We start from the raw sequence: 17,852 nt of genomic DNA, 5'->3' as shown, positions 1-17,852 counted from the left end.
ATTCAATGCAGAGAGGTCTATTAACACATAGTGAGTGAGAAAGGTGACTGGAAAGGAAAAACTCAATGCATCATGGGAATCCCCCGGCAGCCTACGTCTATTGCAGCATAACTAAGGGAGGATTCAGGGTCACCTGATCCAGCCCTAACTATATGCTATATCACATACTGCATTTTTCCAAACTACGTCCAGCACCATGTCATGATCTCTATGTGTTTAGAGGCACACCACAATTTCACTTCAATTCATTCATGCAATAGCATTGCAGTTTTATCAGATGCAATATGCATCATGTAGATCTCCCTTTTCCACCACTTCTCAAAGATTCTCTGTTGGATTGAGGTCAGGTGACTGTGGAGTTCATTTCAACACAGTGAACCTGACATTGATATGGTCAGCAAACCAATGTGATATATTTTAAGCTCGTGAAAGCAGCTAAGATGGAAACACTTTAGTAACAAAGAGGTGGACAGCAACAATATTAAGACCGACTATAGTGTTTGAAAGATGTTCAGTTGGTACTAAAGGGGCCAAGGTGTGTCAAGAAGATATCATCCACGCTATTAAACCACTAGAAGCAGTCTAAGCTACTGATTCAATGCAGGATGAATCCACACTTCATGTCCTTTATGCTAAATTCTGACCCCAAATGTTGCAGCAGAAATTGAGACTCATCAGACCACAAAACATTTTTTGACTCTTGGATTATCCTATTGGCGACTTGTGGAATTAGAACCGTTTCGTTCTTAGCTGACCAAAGTGGTACCCTGTGTGGTCTTCTACTGCTGTAGCCCATTTGCTGTTTCGCATACCTTGGTTGCAACTGGTTATTGGTTATTTTAGTTACTGTTTCCTTTCTTAAAAAAATGTTTCCTTTCTTCACAGTTTGAAGGAGTCTTGCCATTTTCCTGTGACCAGGAGATGGATGTGAGAATTTCCCAGTAGATCAGCAGTTTCTAAGACACTCACCAACAGCAAGAACCATACCTAACCACTCAAGTTAATTAAAGGTGAGTTAAATCACCTTTCCTCCCCATACTGATGCTCATTTTGAACTTCAGCAAGTCATCTTAACCATGCCTAAAGGATTGAACAGATTGATTGTTAATACAAATGTCGAATCATTCAAACCGGTGTAACTTAAAAAGTGGCCGGTAAGTGTACAGTAAGGCAATGACAAAACATGGCAGCGTCATTACACATCCAAGTACTCAAAAAACTAAATTTCCACCATGAAACCAGTTTATTTTTGTTTTGTTTTTTGGTTAATCTGTCATTTTAAGGTTATTCGAATACACAAAATATTACTAATGATTCAAAACTTACATATCTTATTCACAATGCTCTTACAAACCTCTACCTGGCCGCATAACACCTTAATTTGCTTAAATGGCCTACAAATTAATACAATCAGGAAAATAAGTATAAATCAAATGAAACCCAGCAATGGCAGTGAAACAATACACAGATTGATGGACTCAATTCCTGAGCGATTGTGGCTCAAGAGTTGGGAGTTCGCCTTGTTATCGGAAGGTTGCCGGTTCGAGCCCCGGCTTGGACCGCCTCGGTCGTTGGGTCCTTGGGCGAGACACTTCACCCGTTGCCTACTGGTGGTGGTCAGAGGGCCCAGTGGCACCAGTGTCCGGCAGCCTCGCCTCGGTCAGTGCGCCCCAGGGTGGCTGTGGCTACAATGTAGCTTGCCATCACCAGTGTGTGAATGTGTGGGTGGATGACTGGTTGTGTAAAGTGCTATACAAATACAGGCCATTTAGTTTGCCCCTCTGAAGCAATGAAAAGATTCACAAGACTGTGACCCAGTAACACAAATCCCACAAGCTGCATCAGCTCCAAGTGCAATTCACATCTCTTAAAAACAAGCAACCAAAAAAACCCAACAATCATGGATTAAAGAAGTTGTACAATGAAACAAAAACAACATACCACAAATAAAAGAAAAATAGTCTTCTTTAAAAAAAAAAATTTTTTTTCATAATTGCAGAAAGGGATAATGAATAACTGAATGGATATTTTGATCAATTGCATCATCACCAGTTGCTGGGTGCTCTGAAGTCAGATATCCAACACCACCTCTGGCATGTCAGAATAACCAAAACATGCTTAGCACCCAAAGAAAAAGAAGTGCACAGGAGACATGTGGAGACATGCAAAAAGTTTGTTTTATGAATCATTTATTGTAGATCAATGTGTTTACAAAATGTCTAGTGAGGAAGAGTCAAAAACAAACTTCAGTGGCAATTTTAGATACAAGGCAAGGGCAATACATTTATTTTTGTTCTACCCATGAGAGAAAACTTTAATACAAAAAGAATTTGAAGTTCAGGAAAAAAATGGTGAGATTGTTGACAGTTGTTTGGCATTGAATACCAAAATTAGGGGGATGACTTTAAACTTTCTTACAGTTGAAAAAGAAGAGACCCAGTGTTTAAAAAAAAAAAAAATATCTGGGAATGACTAAAGAAAACTAAAGTTTAATGTTGGACAGATGGTATTTTGAATAAAAGAACCAGCTTTAAACACTCAGACCCTCACATGTCTGCAATATAGATATTTATATAGCAACTGCTAATTAGACCAATGATGATATTTTCAGTGGGGGGGGTTGTATTAAAATAAAAACCAATCTGTCAGACTTCCAGGTAGATTTGGGAAAACAGGAATAATGGATGCCAGTTGATTTGTGAGGCATAGGAAACAAATAAACCACTCTGGCAATAAAGGAAGTCATATCCCTTAGTGAAACTGTGTTTGAGCTGACTGGATGTATACTGGACCAGTGGCGTGTTTGTCTGAGTGCATCTGTACATGGTTGAGTGTGTTCCTGGGGGCGGATTACACAATCATTTCCAGCTGTCGTGCGTATTCGATGACCTGTTGTGCCAGCTCAGTAGAAGGGATGTTCACCTCTTCTGTCCGCTGTTGCTGATTGGTGAAAGAGTAATAGCCATCTGCACTCAAATTCCATCCTCTCTGAAATGGGGGAAAATGTATTCATTTAAACAAATAAAAAATAAAATGAAAATCAACAGTTACAGATTGCTTATGTAGTTATTTGACTTATTATATGCAATAATCTAGGAAGGATTTTTATTTTAATTATAGACAACTTGTTAAGGAACATCTAAAAACAAACAGTAAAATGTATCTTTTCCATCTGATGTTAATCGTTATGGATATTACTTATTTTTCAGGTTCTGCCTATGCACAAATTTTATCTAACATCTGGAGGGACATTTTCTGTATATTAACAAGCCAGTTTCTGACAACTCCCCTTCCTATATCCAATCATAATGACATCTACAACATAACACGTTGATTAAGAACTAACTTAGACTTTACATAAATATTTCAGGCACCAAGGCCACCTGACAGCCAGTGTTTACCTAATAAATCTTAATAAGCATTTGCATAAGCAGAAGCAACAGAGTTAAGCAGGAACTTAATTTCTTTAAATCATGTTATCACAGCAGGAATCTAATGTCTCCTCCTCATAATATCTGAATTTGACTACAGGCTTGATTCCCAAATGAAAACAGACTTACCTTCTTGGCATACTCTGTCATCTTTTTGGGGGAACTGAAGAAAAGCACACGGGTAGCTTCACTGAACTGGATCTGCTCATACGCCTTCTCTATGCAACCTGCAATCTCGTCGCTGCAATTGAAAAGGTCAGCTTTAGTTAAAGTCATCTTCAAAGGACAGAGTTGTATTTTTAATGACATTTTATACATTTCTACATTATTATGGCAAAACACAGTGAAATGAAGTTGTTTCCTCCCCCCCCAGAGTTCACAGTACAAATCAAGAAACATTAAAAATTAGACAAAGACAGGAAAGATGTTGTTTAAAAAAGTGTTTAAACTGCCATCTATTTCACATTTGCTCAGGTTACAACTATGAGAGTAAAATAAATCATTGTGTTTGTTGTGTTTACACTATTCGCTGTAACTATGTAAAATGGATTAAAATAGCTTTTGCACACCTAACTGTTGTTATGTGGTTGTAGGCTACTGATAAATATTTTAAAAATTCACAACGAATACAGAATGTGTAAAAGGCATTGAAATCATTCTGGTCCTTACCGAATTGTGTCCAGAAGAATATCTATAAAAAAGGTGTAGCTCTCAGCAGGGATGTTGCCTTTGGCTAGGAATACTTTGTTGTAGCTTCCCTCCATCAAGTACTGAAATTAGCAGAGAGAGAATAAAATATTAAGATTGTATTTACATCAAAGTTACTATAACAGGGCTTAAATTATTGTGTATAAGTAAAACTCCAATAAGCCAAGCATTTGTCCAAATAAATATTTAGTTTGTGTAAATTAATATATACACCTTTAAATACATAATGGGTATAAAATATCAGAGCACACATCGATCTATCTCAGGCCAAAAGCAATCTATTAAATCTTAGTGAAGCATATGAAGGAATTACTGCAAATAGCAGTCAAACATAACCCTCTGGTGCAACATCTATTGTAGGATCAAAACTATTTTACAAATGTAGCTTCTATAATTTCAAGTTAACACTAATGCTAGCCTGCCACTAATGATATTAGTGCTTCATCCCAGCTGACTGGTTAAAAATAAATAAATAAATATATAGTAAACTGGAACCTTACATCACTAATTTTGAGCAATTTAAGGGTACAAATTTCCAATTGGACACACAAATTGTTTTTTTTTTCTTTAACACCTGATATTACACAATAAAAAAATCATCCAAATCAAAATCAGGCATTGTCCATAAGTAAGCTATAGCACCTGCTCTAGAGACACTGGGTGTCTGATGTATACGTTGGTCTGAATATCTCTAGCACTCAATCTTTCGAGTTCTGTGTGAAACTCAGACACGCGATTCTGCGAAAGCAGGAAGAGCAGGTTCAGTCCAAGTAACTGATGCATGTAAGCAGCTTCAGGCAGCTCTTCCCTAAAAAAAGAAAAAGATGTAAATAATTACTTCAGTTACAAAAAGACCTCAATCTTGGGCAACAAATTCTCTAAGAGAAAGTGGCATTTACTTGTAATCAAAGTAGTAACATTTTAGCTGGGCCATGTATCGCTCAAAGGATGGAATGTCCTTCTTGAGGATGCTCCATAAGGCTCCTATTTCAAGTACATCACCTAAAATACAAACATAAATTGTACTTAGAAATTATTTTGCAAGTAACTTAAAAAGCTGTTGTGTTAACTTGTGGCAGCTTGATTTGCAGGTACTCACGAGCTAAAATGAGCTGCTGCTTGGTGAGAGAGGATCCACCGGTAGGTAAAAAGTTCAGATCCAACAATGAAATCTGTTTAAAAAGAAAATATAAATGTAACAATGTAAATCTAAATTACACCACATCATTTGTAACAGAACAAACCCCAAAGTTGGTTTTCATTGAGTTCTAACAACCTAGACAACCTTATAAAACATTTATTTTGATGTCAGACTCCTGTTGAAACTTTTTTCCTTCGTTTCTCAGTCAAACTCTGTTTTTGAAAAATAACAATTACATATACAGAGCATCTCAATGCCAGGGTTATATCACAAGAAAAAAGGTACACAAGATACAGAGGAAAAAGCAGTAACAAGCATTAACAATCTAATTTATCAAAGCTATATTTTATTGTAACAGTTTTTTTCCCTTTTCAAGATCTTAACTATAGTGCCGTGTTGCAATAGTAATAGTTCCTAATTTAAAAAATGAATAAAGCTTGACTTGGAGATGGTCCATCTTGTTTTGTGAATGTGAAATTTCCCCAACATTATCATTTATACCCACCAGAAGGCAGTTGTCCAATAGGATGTCCTTAGTAAACAAGGACAGCAAACTGGTGACATGATGAACCAAACCAAAGATATCAAGAACCCTTTTTGTTTTTAAGCATTGAAGAGAATGCTAGTTGTGTATAGTTAGGGGGAACGTTTCAGATTCCCCTTGGAATGCACTTGGTTATTACATTTGTATTTTTTGTCATTTAACAAGAAGTTGCAATGAGCTCTTTATCTCCAAGTGGCTGTACCAAACGTGGAATTGATTGAATTGAATAGGTGTATTTTATATATAGGCTAATATAACTTTCATAATTGTTGCTTCTTAATAGAAATATAACAGATTTGACTGACTTTGCCTTGCAAAACTGGTTGTATATACGAACAATTTTTGAATACGAAAAACATCTTTGCCGATGTCCTTATCACGAGTCACTTTAAAAAAAAAGAAAAGAAAAAGGTTCTTCTTTTTAGTGATACCTCTTTCAACTCGGCTTAAACTTGCCAAACAGAAAACTGAGCTAACGAAAGGTACAGTGACGTTAGCTTTCATTGACTAAGTTAATCATTTGTTTCATCATTATCCTAAAATGATGATATTGTTCGATCCCTCTCCAAACATTGGTTTGTAGTTAGCAAGTGAAAACGCTACACTATTCAACCAAAATTAATTTAATTATCGGTGTTTATCCAGTTACTGACGTTAACGTACAGCGTTAGCTGGGCTAGCGTAAGTTAGCAATCTGTTTGCTAACAGTGCTAACGTTTACAAATAGAAAGACTTCCTTCCTACAATCAACCCTGGACAAGCAAATGTGCGACTTTACCTTAAGCTTGCTCAGAAGGTCTCCACATTTGTTTAGGTTTGGATTTTTCTTGTTCCACTCCGCTTTAAGTGTCTCATACAGCCCAGCGGTCTCTTTCAGCGCCATGGTGATTCTGCAAAATATACGACACCGGCCACCGTAACACGTTAAATGACTGTCGTGAAAAAAACCAAAACACGTTACTGCTTCCTTCAGAAATCAGACAGTTGATCAAGATGGCGGCACTCAATTCAGAACGGTGGCTCAATGACTTACCGAATCACACGATATTCAAAATAATACGCGAGAAGTTGGATTTGGAGTGCACCTCGAGTGAAAGAGGGATCGCTAAGAACCTCACGTTTTGTTTGGGAGCGGATTTGTTCGTGTGGGACGATTCAGACCGCGTGTTTTACACAACCAACCTGCGGCAGTTAAACTCAGAGGAGAGCTCCGGTAGCGGGAAGTATCAGACCTTGCTGTGCATCAACCCGCCGCTCTTTGAAGTGTGCCAGGTGCTGGTGAGCCCGACACAGCACCATGTCGCGCTGGTCGGTCAACGAGGCGTCTCGGTCCTGGAGCTTCCTCTGAGGTGGGGAAAGAGGTCCGAGTTTGAAGGCGGACGCAGCAAAATCAACTGCAAGACCATCCCGGTGGCGGAGCGCTTCTTCACCAGCTCACCGTCGGTCAGTCTGCGACAGGCTGCTTGGTACCCTAGCGAGACTGACGAGCCACATATGGTGCTGCTCACTTCAGACAACACGATCAGATTTTACAGCTTGAAGTCTCCGCAGACACCGGCCAAAATCCTGCCAGTGTCGCAGTCAGAAGACGAGAGCAGCCTCCACCCTCCGGTGCATTCGTACGCAGCTTCTCTGGGAGAGATAGCAGTGGCGTTTGACTTTGGGCCGATTTCATCCCCTCCTCGGCAGCTGGCAGGACAGGTCTCCAAAGACCAGCTGGTCTACCCTCTCTATATTCTTTACGAAAATGGGGAGACCTATGTGAACTACACGAGCCAGGTAAACGGTATAAGTCTGAGTAAACCCGTTGGACCGCTCCCCATGTATCCAGCAGCAGAGGATAACTATGGCTATGATGCTTGTGCCATTCTGTGCCTGCCATGTGTTCCGAGTATCTTGGTCATCGCCACAGAAACTGGCACACTGTATCACTGTGTCGTGCTAGAGTCTGAAGAAGAGGATGACACGGGGGCAGTGGAAAAGTGGATCCGAGGCACAGAGACAGTGCCAGCTCTTTATGTGTTTGAGTGTGTTGAGCTAGAGCTCATACTTAAAGTGGCAACGGGAGAGGACGAGGAGCCGCAAGAGTTTGATTTCACCTGTCCAATCAAACTGCACAGAGACCCTCTCTGTCAGCACCGGTATCATTGCACCCATGAAGCAGGAGTGCACAGCGTGGGGCTAATCTGGGTCAACAAGCTGCAGAGGTTCCTTAAATCAGATGAGGAGGATAAGGACAGTCTCCAGGAGCTGGCTGCTGAGAAGCGCTGCATTGTAGAGCACATTCTTTGCACCAGACCGCTCCTGACCAGTCAGTCGGCTCCAATTCGTGGTTTTTTGATTGTGTCTGACCTTGCCTTGGGCGCCACCATGATCTGCATCACCAGCACTTACGAGTGCATTCTGTTACCCCTTCTGAGCTCCATTCGCCCTCCCTCCCCTCCCCTGCTTTGCTCCCACCCAGGTCTGGGCTCTGCCAGCTCCCCTCTGCGTGGGCTGGCCGAAGACTCCTTTGAGCAGCACATTCGCAACATCCTGGCACGGAGCTCCACCAATCCTCTTGTACTTAAAGCTGGAGACAAGGACACATCACCACCACCTCCAGAGTGTCTGGAGCTCCTCAGCAGAGCCACACAGGTGTTCCGCGAGGAGTACATTCTCAAGCAGGACATGGCTCGTGAAGAGATGCAGAGGAGGGTGAAACTCCTGACAGGCCAGAAGAACAAGCAGCTGGAGGATTTGTCTCTGTGCAGGGAGGAGAGGAAGAGTTTGAGAGAAGCAGCAGAAAGGTTGGCTGATAAATACGAAGATGCAAAGTATCGCCAAGAAACCATTATGAACAGGGTTAAGAAAGTGTTGTGTAGCCTGCAAAGCCAGCTACCCATACTGTCAAACAGTGAAAAGGAAATGAAGAAGGAGCTGCAGACCATCAATGATCAACTGAAACACCTGGAAAACTGCATCAGACAGGTGAACATGAAGATGGAGTACCAGAAGACACAAGTGGGCAAGGATATGCCCGGAACTAGGGCAACAGTTTCCCTCAACGCTCCCCAGAAGAAGGTTGTTCAGGATGTCCTCAAAGAACAAGGACAGCAAATTGGTGACATGATGAAGCAGATCAAAGACATCAAAAATCATTTTAGTTTCTAAGCACTGCAGAAAAATGCTAGTTTTTTCTGTATAGTTGGGAAAATATTTCAAATTTTCCATGGAATGCACCGTTATTACATTTCTGTTTTTCTGACATTTGATAAGAAGCTGTAATGAGTTCTTGAGCTCTAAGTGGTTGTGCTATCTTCTTATATGCTATATCTTATATGTGCTAGTGTAACTTTACCTTTCATACTAAATGTTTTTCCTTAATACAGAATACAGAAATACAAAAGGTTGGATTTTCTCTTACAAAAAGTTGTATATTTCTACATCAATATTTTTGACATGTTAATGATTGAATCACTAACATACTCAGTTTAATGTCCCGTGTATAGGCAGGAAAAATTAAAAGTAATTTGTGCTAAACTAACCTTATACAGCTGTTTTCAATTTTGTTTGCTCACCTTTTTGCATAAAAAAATAAACTTGAAATTATTAAACTTGTTTGTGTCTCAATGTAGGATAGCTACAAAAAGCAGAAAAATTAAGAGACAAATCCAAGTTAACAGTTTTATATTGACATGCATTAACTGACACGTTCACAGCTGCTGGTTGCTGTATTTGCCAGAGTACTTGGAGAAAACCTGTGTAAACAGGGGGAAGATGCAAACATCACAACAAAAGTCCCAGTTAATAATTTAACTGCGAAAAAACAAACATGTGAACTGAACTAAATATTCCACGTCCTGGCAAGATGTTTGAACTTTTAAAGGAGGCTAAAATCATGTGAGTGTTTGGTTTGATATGGATGTTTAGCATAGATGCAATACATAGCATGCCCCCAGTAAGAGACACAGCAAGAGCATAACTCCTAAACAGAAGGCAGGAAATTATTTGTTTTGTCTTGGTTATTGTCTTAATAAACATTGCAAGCCAAAATTGTAAACAATGTTAAAATTCAAGTAGGGCTTCCTACACACTAGGGATTCACTTTTTCTCCCATGTCTGAACATGTCCTTCAATGTGCACAGCTGCATGCCTCCAGTCTGCCATCTACAACTGGCAACTCCTGTGAACAATTTCAGCATAAGATTGCCAGGAATCCTGTATCCACCAGGTGTCACCCCATCTCCAGAGCTGACGGCCTCAGTTTTTCTTCCACCACAGGTTTCCTAGTGAGGAATTCCCCACATAAACAATCAGTGACGTATAAGGAGACCCCAGTTTTGTTGAGTAAGCTTCATTGTTGGGGATCTTTGTCGTCGCTGGGGTCATCAACTGTAATTTAGGCTGCTTGCAGGGTTGCAGTGGTAGCTTGATTTGAATACCAAATATTTGAGATGGTTTATGACCCAGAATAACTATTTACATAACAGACAAGCACTGTTCAAACTGCTATTGGGATTTTTTTTTTTTACTCTCTAAGAAGGTGTTGATAGCTGTGACTTAATAATATACAAGGAGAGCATTTTTAGTCAATACACTGCATGTCTTTATGATGATTTAGCTGTTTTTTCCACACACATTACCTCACACTTTTTCTCTCAGATACATAGAAGAGGGTGTGGTAAACAGCAGGGCTCACTCGAGAACAGTCCAAAAGGGGAATTTTAAGTTCTTTCATAAAGGTACAATGTTTAGATCCTGAGGAAAGTTAGCAGACCCTAGGAAAGGAGATATTAATAACTCCCAGTCCAGCCCACCACATTCTTCACATGTGAGTCACTGTAAGCTGGAGAGCTGCGAGGAAAGGGCTGCATTGCCTCTGTTTCTCATTTGTGTTTCTTTCCATGGAGGAGTGGAAAAAGAAGGCGGGGAGGCCACTCCTTCTTTAGGAAAGCCTGAAACTCTTATGTGAAATACGCAGCTCTACACAGGACACATTCACGCTCATACCACATAGTTTACACCAAAACCAAACACTGTGTGCTGGGAGGCTAATGTGAATGTGAACATAGAACTAAACTGGGATGAAGGGGTACAAATAGACTGCATGTGTATGTGCGAGAGAACGAGGGGCAGAAAAAAAGGCTTCAGATGGTGGGAACGACAAGGGAAAGAGCCTCGGAAAATGGTGGTATGGGGACTTGGCAGAGGAGACTGTGAGTCACTGTTTATGTGGTCTGTCACTGAGAGACCAAGTGAGCTTGATAAAACACAAAATGTTGTTGAAAAAGAGTCAAATCAAACCCCCATAGCTATTACTTCCATTTTAGGTTATTTATTTTCAGATTGTAGGCATTTTGATAACTAAGTTTAAAAACCTTTTCAAGTTGTACAAAAGTTTTTGCTTGTATGAAAGAATAACCAAAGACACTAGACACAGTCAGGTAGTTTTATTTGGTTACAATGGTTGTTAACATAAGAACAGTTGGCAGAGCTGTGTACAGTAGTCAGTAACATGGCATTCATTCAGTCTAGTTGAGAATGTAATGTTCTTTTATGCAACGCAGATCCTGATCCTGCACATACAACGTAAACAGCGACAATTTACAAAATAATGTATAAAATGAGCACAAAAATGTGACATGTAAAGCATCAGAGTGAAATGCATTCAGATTATTAGATTTGTACATGATTGTTCTGTTACATGGAGAAGAAAATGCTGAAAACACAACAAAATAAGTTGAAAATAAATTTCTAAATGATGCTTCACTGGACTGATCACATGTGAAAAAAGGCATATTCCTACAAATAATCTCTAATATCTAGACACTGAAGGAATGTTAAAATGTTAAAAAAGGTGTTTTTTTTTAAGAATAAAATTGCTCTGGAGTTTTTAAAAGTACATGCAGATTTTTGCTCACTTAGACTCAGCCTTTCATTTCTGCTCAGCAAATATATATTCATCATAAAAAAAGCCAACTTTGAGGAGTCAAAGGGAAGAAGCAAACAGATCCTTTGACTTGTACACAATCCTTTTCTGAAAGCCCTTGTTTGTCGACTTATATTTAAATACAGCATGTTCATTGTGCAAGATTATAATCATTCTCAGAGGAAACGTTGCATACCTAACATGCAACGTTTAGATTTGGGTCTGCAGGAAAATAAGAGCAAATACAACAGTAGCATAGGTGTGACAGCCAGTAGATGGTCTATGCATCAGAGCCTTTCTGCCTGCGTTTGGAGGGTGGGATCAGACGGGTGGGAAGCTCAGGGGGAAGACCATGACCCTCCAGCTTGACCTCAATTAGGTGGCTGGCCAGGGCAAATTCTTCATCATCCAACATGCCATCACGATCGACATCTGAGAGCTTCCAGATGCGACCCAGAACAGAGTTGGGCAGGCGGGAGCTCACCATCCAGTCCTTTGCCTTGGTGCCGCTTAGTTTCCCCTCATTGGGAGCAAGGTTGTAGAAGATTTCATCATATTTGGGCTTGTCTTTGGTCACCACCCAATCTTCCTCCTCCTCACAACCCTCTCCATTTTCCTCAACAAAGGGGTCACCTTCTGAGAAAGGTCCAGCACGGGTCCCCAAGAAGGCACCACCCTGCACACCTGGTTGATCACCTGCTTCCAGCTCCTCTTGCCTCAGGAGGGGCATCAGTTTGGCAATGTCACTGGAGAGCAACTCATCCAAGGATGCCATCAGATTAGGCTTCAAGGATTTGAACTTGGTAAAATCATGAACCATCAGTTGTTCCTTTAAAAATGAGAATAATGTGTTAGTCCTTAGATTTAATAGTTACATTAGAATAAACTTTCCTGTTGTAACCACAAGTTAACAGAAGTTGCTTGTAAACAAAGCCAGTGTTTCAAACAAACCTGCATCTTAGCACAGTCTGGAAAGTCTCCAGCAGAAATGTTGTGCTGAAGCTGGATCTTGGAGAAAATAACTGGTAGCTGATAGATCAGATTCTTCTTTTTATTATCCTTCCTGAAGACAGAACGCATCTCCTGCTTCAGGTGGCTGATGATGTGGGCGTGGACCTAAGATTTAGAGAAATAAAACACACAGAGTGCACCAATATGACTTTCTGAATAATCATTTAATGAAAACATGCTGAGACGTGAACAAATATGCAACTCACTCACCCTAACCAGACGGGCTCTCTTGACCAGATCATTGAGTTTGCGTATGGCTGCATTTCGAGGAAGGTTTTGAATATCAGCAAAGAGATCCTCCTCCTCCAGCTCAAACAACTTACGGTTGTCGTTTACCAGCAATGGCTCTGCCCAGAAGGAGCCGATATAGACACGTAGAACCTCTGGAGTGCCAAATACCTTCCCCAGGGACCACATCAGGGCACCATACACTCGCATCAGCTGCTGGGTGCCCACCATGTCTGCTTTGTTTAGCACCACGCGCAGTTTGTCTTCGTTGCCTTTCAGGGCACCGATGGCCTCGGAGAACTCATCGGATATCTCTAGCTTGTGAGCATCAAACAGCAGGACGATGCGGTCCACACGTTCTGCAAACCAGCGCAGTACAGCTGGGAAGTCATACCCTGTTTAAACAAAAAAGATGCAATCACTGATTCATCCATAGACCTAAATGTGGAGTATGCATTGAACAAACAAGGGTCAGGAGAGGGAAGAAGGTCAACACAGACACAAACCCTAAAGATTATAATCTGTAAAATCCCAAAGGCTGAATTTCCGGTCACAGAGGCTTCATTTTTGTGCAAGACATAATAAAAAATAATTCTTTGACTTAATGTATGAAAGTGAAAGTCTAATATATTAGTTAATATTTTTTCAGGCACTGGTTGATCTGTATCAACATGATTCTACTAAACCATAAATTCATCAAAATCCCCCCAAAGAAAACACATTCCACATACTTTTTGTGGGATGGCCACATAGATAGTTTTGGTTTTTTATCTTTTTTGGTTTTAAGAAAGCATCTCTAAATTTTTTGATAACTGAACTGTGGTACACACAGCACAAGAACTGCTAAAAAAAAAAAGAAAAGAAAAGAAAAGTAGTAGCCTACTTTTAAAAGAGCATCTCAGTATCTCTGAATAATCCAGTCCATTTTTTGTTGAGTGAGAAACTGAGACTTCTCTTTTAACATCTTATTTACTTCCATCCTCTTAGGATATAGAAGCAAATCTTGCAGATGAATATTTTAAAAATTCTAGTGATCAAACCAAAACTGTTTACATGGCTAAATACCACCAGCGGTAAGCAAGGAAATATGTTTTCATAATTTGGGTATACTGACACTTTAAACTTGTTAGTTGCTCATGCAGATTGATTGGAATAATGGTTTGCTTGGAGCATGAGTGAATATTAAATTAGAAAAAAACAAAATGGTGTGAGGTGATTGTGATAGTTAATGCTCAACAGTACATTCTTCCAGATGTGCTCGCAGAATTGACTGCACTGTTTCTGTTCCTTATTATGATTTTATGGCTGCTGTGTACTGCAGAGATGTTTTTTTTTTTTATCTCTGCTGCCAAATGTCATTGCAACAGAGCATACTGGTCCCATGAGTTAGCCAGGCGTGCCAAGGAGATGAGTTTGTGAGCTGATGTTCAAGGACGTGTGTCTCTGCAGGCCCCCCATGCCCTCTCCTCACCTTTGCCTTTTCCCTCACCTCGGCTCACTCTCTGTTTGGCACCAGACAGGATCCCTGGTGTGTCAATAATGCTGATGCTCTCCAGAACCTGGTTAGGCATTTGGGCACACTGGAATCTAGCATATTCATCAGCAAACAAAGAATGACATAACATTGTTTAAGAGTCTAAATTATGTGGAAATAGTCAATTCTTATCAAAAAAAGCCAGAGCGATCTCAGGAGCAGATTGAAAGCCACTCTGTCCACACACCCTGTCCCTCCCACTGAAGGCCATTGTGTGCAAGCAGGCCTCTTTTGCTCTGGGCTTCCTGAAGGAAAATGACCATTACTGCCAGAATCAAACAATAAGGCCTGCTAACGATGTGGGGCTTAGAACAACACCACTGCTTCCTGCAGCTTATGGGCTTAACGAGCCCACTGGTTCCTAGAACAGGAAGTCAACGCAAAAGGAGAGACGCAAATACATTCTCAAACATACCCTGCTGAGGGAGACAGGAACGCATGCTTGGAAAACTTGCACCAGAATGTCATGATGGAGCCCATTAACAGAAGCACTCTAAGTTCCTGTCACTTCTGGCCTGCGTGGCTATGCCTCTAGTACCTCACTTCACTGTAAGACATAACTTCTTCCTTGGCTAACAACAGTGGAAAAACATCAGCTTGGGCAGTAAACATGACAGGAATAAACGTCACGTTTGTTCTACAGTTTCTCCAGTCCCTCCACAGTCTGTGACTTCTGTGTTTCTCTTTACCCTAAGAAGCTGTAGACCCCACTAACCTCAGTTTTCAACTTTAATACATTGCAGTTCCTGCCTGAGTACATGAACTTTCATCACCCTCTTGGGTGATATCGCTCTGTTTCACCATTTTTCCACAAATAAGGCAAGTGCCTCCTCCTCTGAAATTTGGCACAAGCACTTGAAATTCCAGAGCTAAAACACTCTCTGTAATCTTAATATCTCCTTCTCTGTTTTCCCTCCATGAGTTCTCTCACCTGTTCTGCCTATTTCATGCTAAAATGTAACTGTCTCGCTTAGTGGGGAAAAAAAATCACAACGCACTGTGAATAAAAGCCAGATTCTCACCTGTTGAGAAAGGTGTTTCCAAATGGATTGAGTTTGCGGAAAGGCTTGTTAGGGTCTACAATAAGGGCATTCCCTGGGATGACTGACTCCACGTCCCCATGCATGATGGCAGTGAAGCAGTCAGTGGTGGGTTCAGGACCTATCCTGCTCCCAGGAATATCCTGCTCCAGCAGATACCTGTAAACCAGACAAAAAGCTTGTAGTTTGTTTTGTTTTGTTTGTTTGTTTATATTTGCTGTCACTTAAATAAAGTAGAAATACTCAGGAGATATAAGAATGGGCAAATGTATACCATAGCATTGTAGTGTCTTACTTGATGAATGTTGTTTTTCCAGTGGAGTACTGTCCAACAACTAGCACCATAGGCTTATTGTCAAAATCTGCATCCTCCAAACTAGGAGAATGGAAGTCATGGAATCCATAGTACTGCTCCAGAGGCAGCAGTTTCTCGCGGTACAGGGACTTCAGTCCCTCTGTCACAGTGTGGATCACCTCAGGCGCCTTCTTCACATTCTTTCTCCCCCAGCGTGACATATTGATTGACAAGAGGATAGAGAGCTTCTTGCAAAAATCAGTGTCAGAGTTATATCAGTTGCTTGGAGTTATATTTCCTGTGGCCAAGCCTTGGAAAAACCTTCAGGTGTTTCCTGTATTTATACGAATGCTGCTCACTTGTCCTTGAGCCCTTCTCTGCACACACTTAGAGAAACGATAGGGCTGGTGTTTAGTTTAAAGTCGGGAGTTTCTCCTTTGAGTCAACACACTGAAACCTTTAGATCCTGAAACGCAGAGAGAAAATGAGGCAGGTAGAGGTTTAATCAAACAGAAAAAAAGAGATAACTCCACATCCCAAAAGAAACCTGTGTGTGCTTGATCAAAGTCTGCCACATTCTAGAGTAACAATGTGGAATCTAAAGCAAACTTCAGCCCACCCTCAGTCTGCCAAGCATTTTCAGTGGATGCCTGGAAAAAGTTGGTGTTCATGTTGGAAAACTTGCAAACCCAGCCCTGCATCAGGATTTGCTCAGGCACAGCTCATGCCTTTACAGTGAAATGAGTAAGACATTCTTTTATCCGCTGCAGTTCCCCTAAGTGGAACATGTAATTCGTGCACAGACTGCTCATACAAGGAGACATCTCGGGAGATAGTGTTCTCATGGAAAAACAAATGTAACCCTTGAGTAATTATCTTTTTACAGCAGTCTATATAAACAGAAACCCTGGATTAAGAGTCAAAGGCATAACTCATTATAGAAAGAGACTGACATTAAGGAAGATAGGCAAGACACATGTCAACAGATGTTAGCTCATCTGTGAAGAGCTTCTCTTGCAAATCCAATTTAAACTAGGATATTAAAAAATCTCCCCCCGAGGAAAACAGTAATCACAGTCCTGACATGTCATAAGACCAGTGTGGAAAGCCCTCTTGTCAAAATGGCGAACCCTGGAGATCTAATGGAGAGGCATTAAATGTAGCCATTATATACAAAAGTTCTGCTGCGGCCAAGCTGTACGAGTAAACGTGGATTTATGGTCTCACTGTGAAAATCAAAAAGCTGGTTTAGGCTTTGGGATCCGTTTATAATGTTTAAGGATGAAGGAAAATGCCTCGTGGGTTTGCACACCGGAATTGCAACAAAATTTTGGACCTGGAACATGGAAAGTAACATTGAAACGTGCAAGAGCAGCAAGTATCAGGGGAGTGAAAAATATCAGAAGCCTATACAGAAAGTTATTTAGCTACTTAATCAATTGTTGCACTCATTATATACCAAATCAAAGCTTAGTTTTCTCTCTACTTTACAATTACAGTTACATATTTTCAGTTAAAATGCAAGCCAATCATTACTGCCACATTTAAAGTTTAAAAGGAGTATTTACCAAGTTATTATGCAGGCTTCTTCAGGGAGTTCCCTCCAGCTCTCCAATCTTGCCCTCTGGAGCCTGGAAAATATTTTGGCTTAAGGAGATGAAAACAGTCTCTTGGGGAGCTGCAGCTACATGTATGGGTGTACCTCTAACAGCAAATAGGAACCCTCGGTGGAGCGTCAATGCAGCTGAATTAGAGGATCGTTCTTCTCCTGGGTTTAATGTGTTTCAGATGAGCTTCAGATCATCTGGAAAGGGTTCCCAATCTGCTTGCTGAAAAAACCCAAGGCAAACACTCAGACACACAGGCGCACCACACCGAGGATAAATTTTTTTTTCCCTCTCTCTCCTTGCTTGCTTCTCTAAGTTTAATACACCTCCTCTTCCAGGGATGCCTGGCAATATGTGGGCAGCACTAACACTCTACTCAGGGCAAGGATGAACTAAGTCGTG

The 17,852-nt window shown here is 40.7% G+C and overlaps 3 protein-coding genes across 4 annotated transcripts; 1 reads left to right on the top strand and 2 right to left on the bottom strand.

The window, feature by feature from the left end:
* Positions 1 to 2,850: 2,850 nt before the first annotated feature.
* psmd8 (proteasome 26S subunit, non-ATPase 8) lies at positions 2,851 to 6,707 on the bottom strand. The gene is made up of 7 exons (XM_040037423.1): positions 6,603 to 6,707; positions 5,239 to 5,311; positions 5,039 to 5,141; positions 4,782 to 4,947; positions 4,101 to 4,201; positions 3,561 to 3,672; positions 2,851 to 2,988 (listed from the first exon to the last, which is right to left on the bottom strand). The coding sequence occupies exons 1-7, from the start codon at positions 6,705 to 6,707 to the stop codon at positions 2,851 to 2,853; spliced, it is 798 nt and encodes a 265-aa protein (XP_039893357.1).
* Positions 6,708 to 6,768: 61 nt separating this feature from the next.
* On the top strand, positions 6,769 to 9,420 carry nup88 (nucleoporin 88). The gene has a single exon (XM_040037473.1). It carries the CDS (start codon positions 6,818 to 6,820, stop codon positions 8,975 to 8,977), a length of 2,160 nt encoding a protein of 719 aa, XP_039893407.1. The 5' UTR covers positions 6,769 to 6,817; the 3' UTR covers positions 8,978 to 9,420.
* Positions 9,421 to 11,241: 1,821 nt separating this feature from the next.
* On the bottom strand, positions 11,242 to 17,832 carry ehd2b (EH-domain containing 2b). Of its 2 annotated transcripts, none has more exons than XM_040037474.1 (7): positions 17,412 to 17,832; positions 15,844 to 16,309; positions 15,531 to 15,707; positions 14,446 to 14,561; positions 12,957 to 13,369; positions 12,687 to 12,851; positions 11,242 to 12,564 (listed from the first exon to the last, which is right to left on the bottom strand). In XM_040037474.1, exons 2-7 carry the CDS (start codon positions 16,062 to 16,064, stop codon positions 12,016 to 12,018), a joined length of 1,641 nt encoding a protein of 546 aa, XP_039893408.1. In that variant the 5' UTR covers positions 16,065 to 16,309; positions 17,412 to 17,832; the 3' UTR covers positions 11,242 to 12,015. The 2 variants fall into 2 exon arrangements, with proteins under 2 accessions (XP_039893408.1, XP_039893409.1); XM_040037475.1 differs by having other exon boundaries at positions 14,464 to 14,561; positions 17,412 to 17,831.
* Between the last annotated feature and the right edge of the window lie 20 nt (positions 17,833 to 17,852).

Source organism: Simochromis diagramma, unplaced genomic scaffold (genome assembly GCF_900408965.1).
Source record: "Simochromis diagramma unplaced genomic scaffold, fSimDia1.1 OVJJ01000463.1, whole genome shotgun sequence".
In the NCBI taxonomy this organism is placed as follows: Eukaryota; Metazoa; Chordata; class Actinopteri; order Cichliformes; family Cichlidae; genus Simochromis; species Simochromis diagramma.
This window is presented reverse-complemented; position numbering and strand designations above follow the sequence as displayed.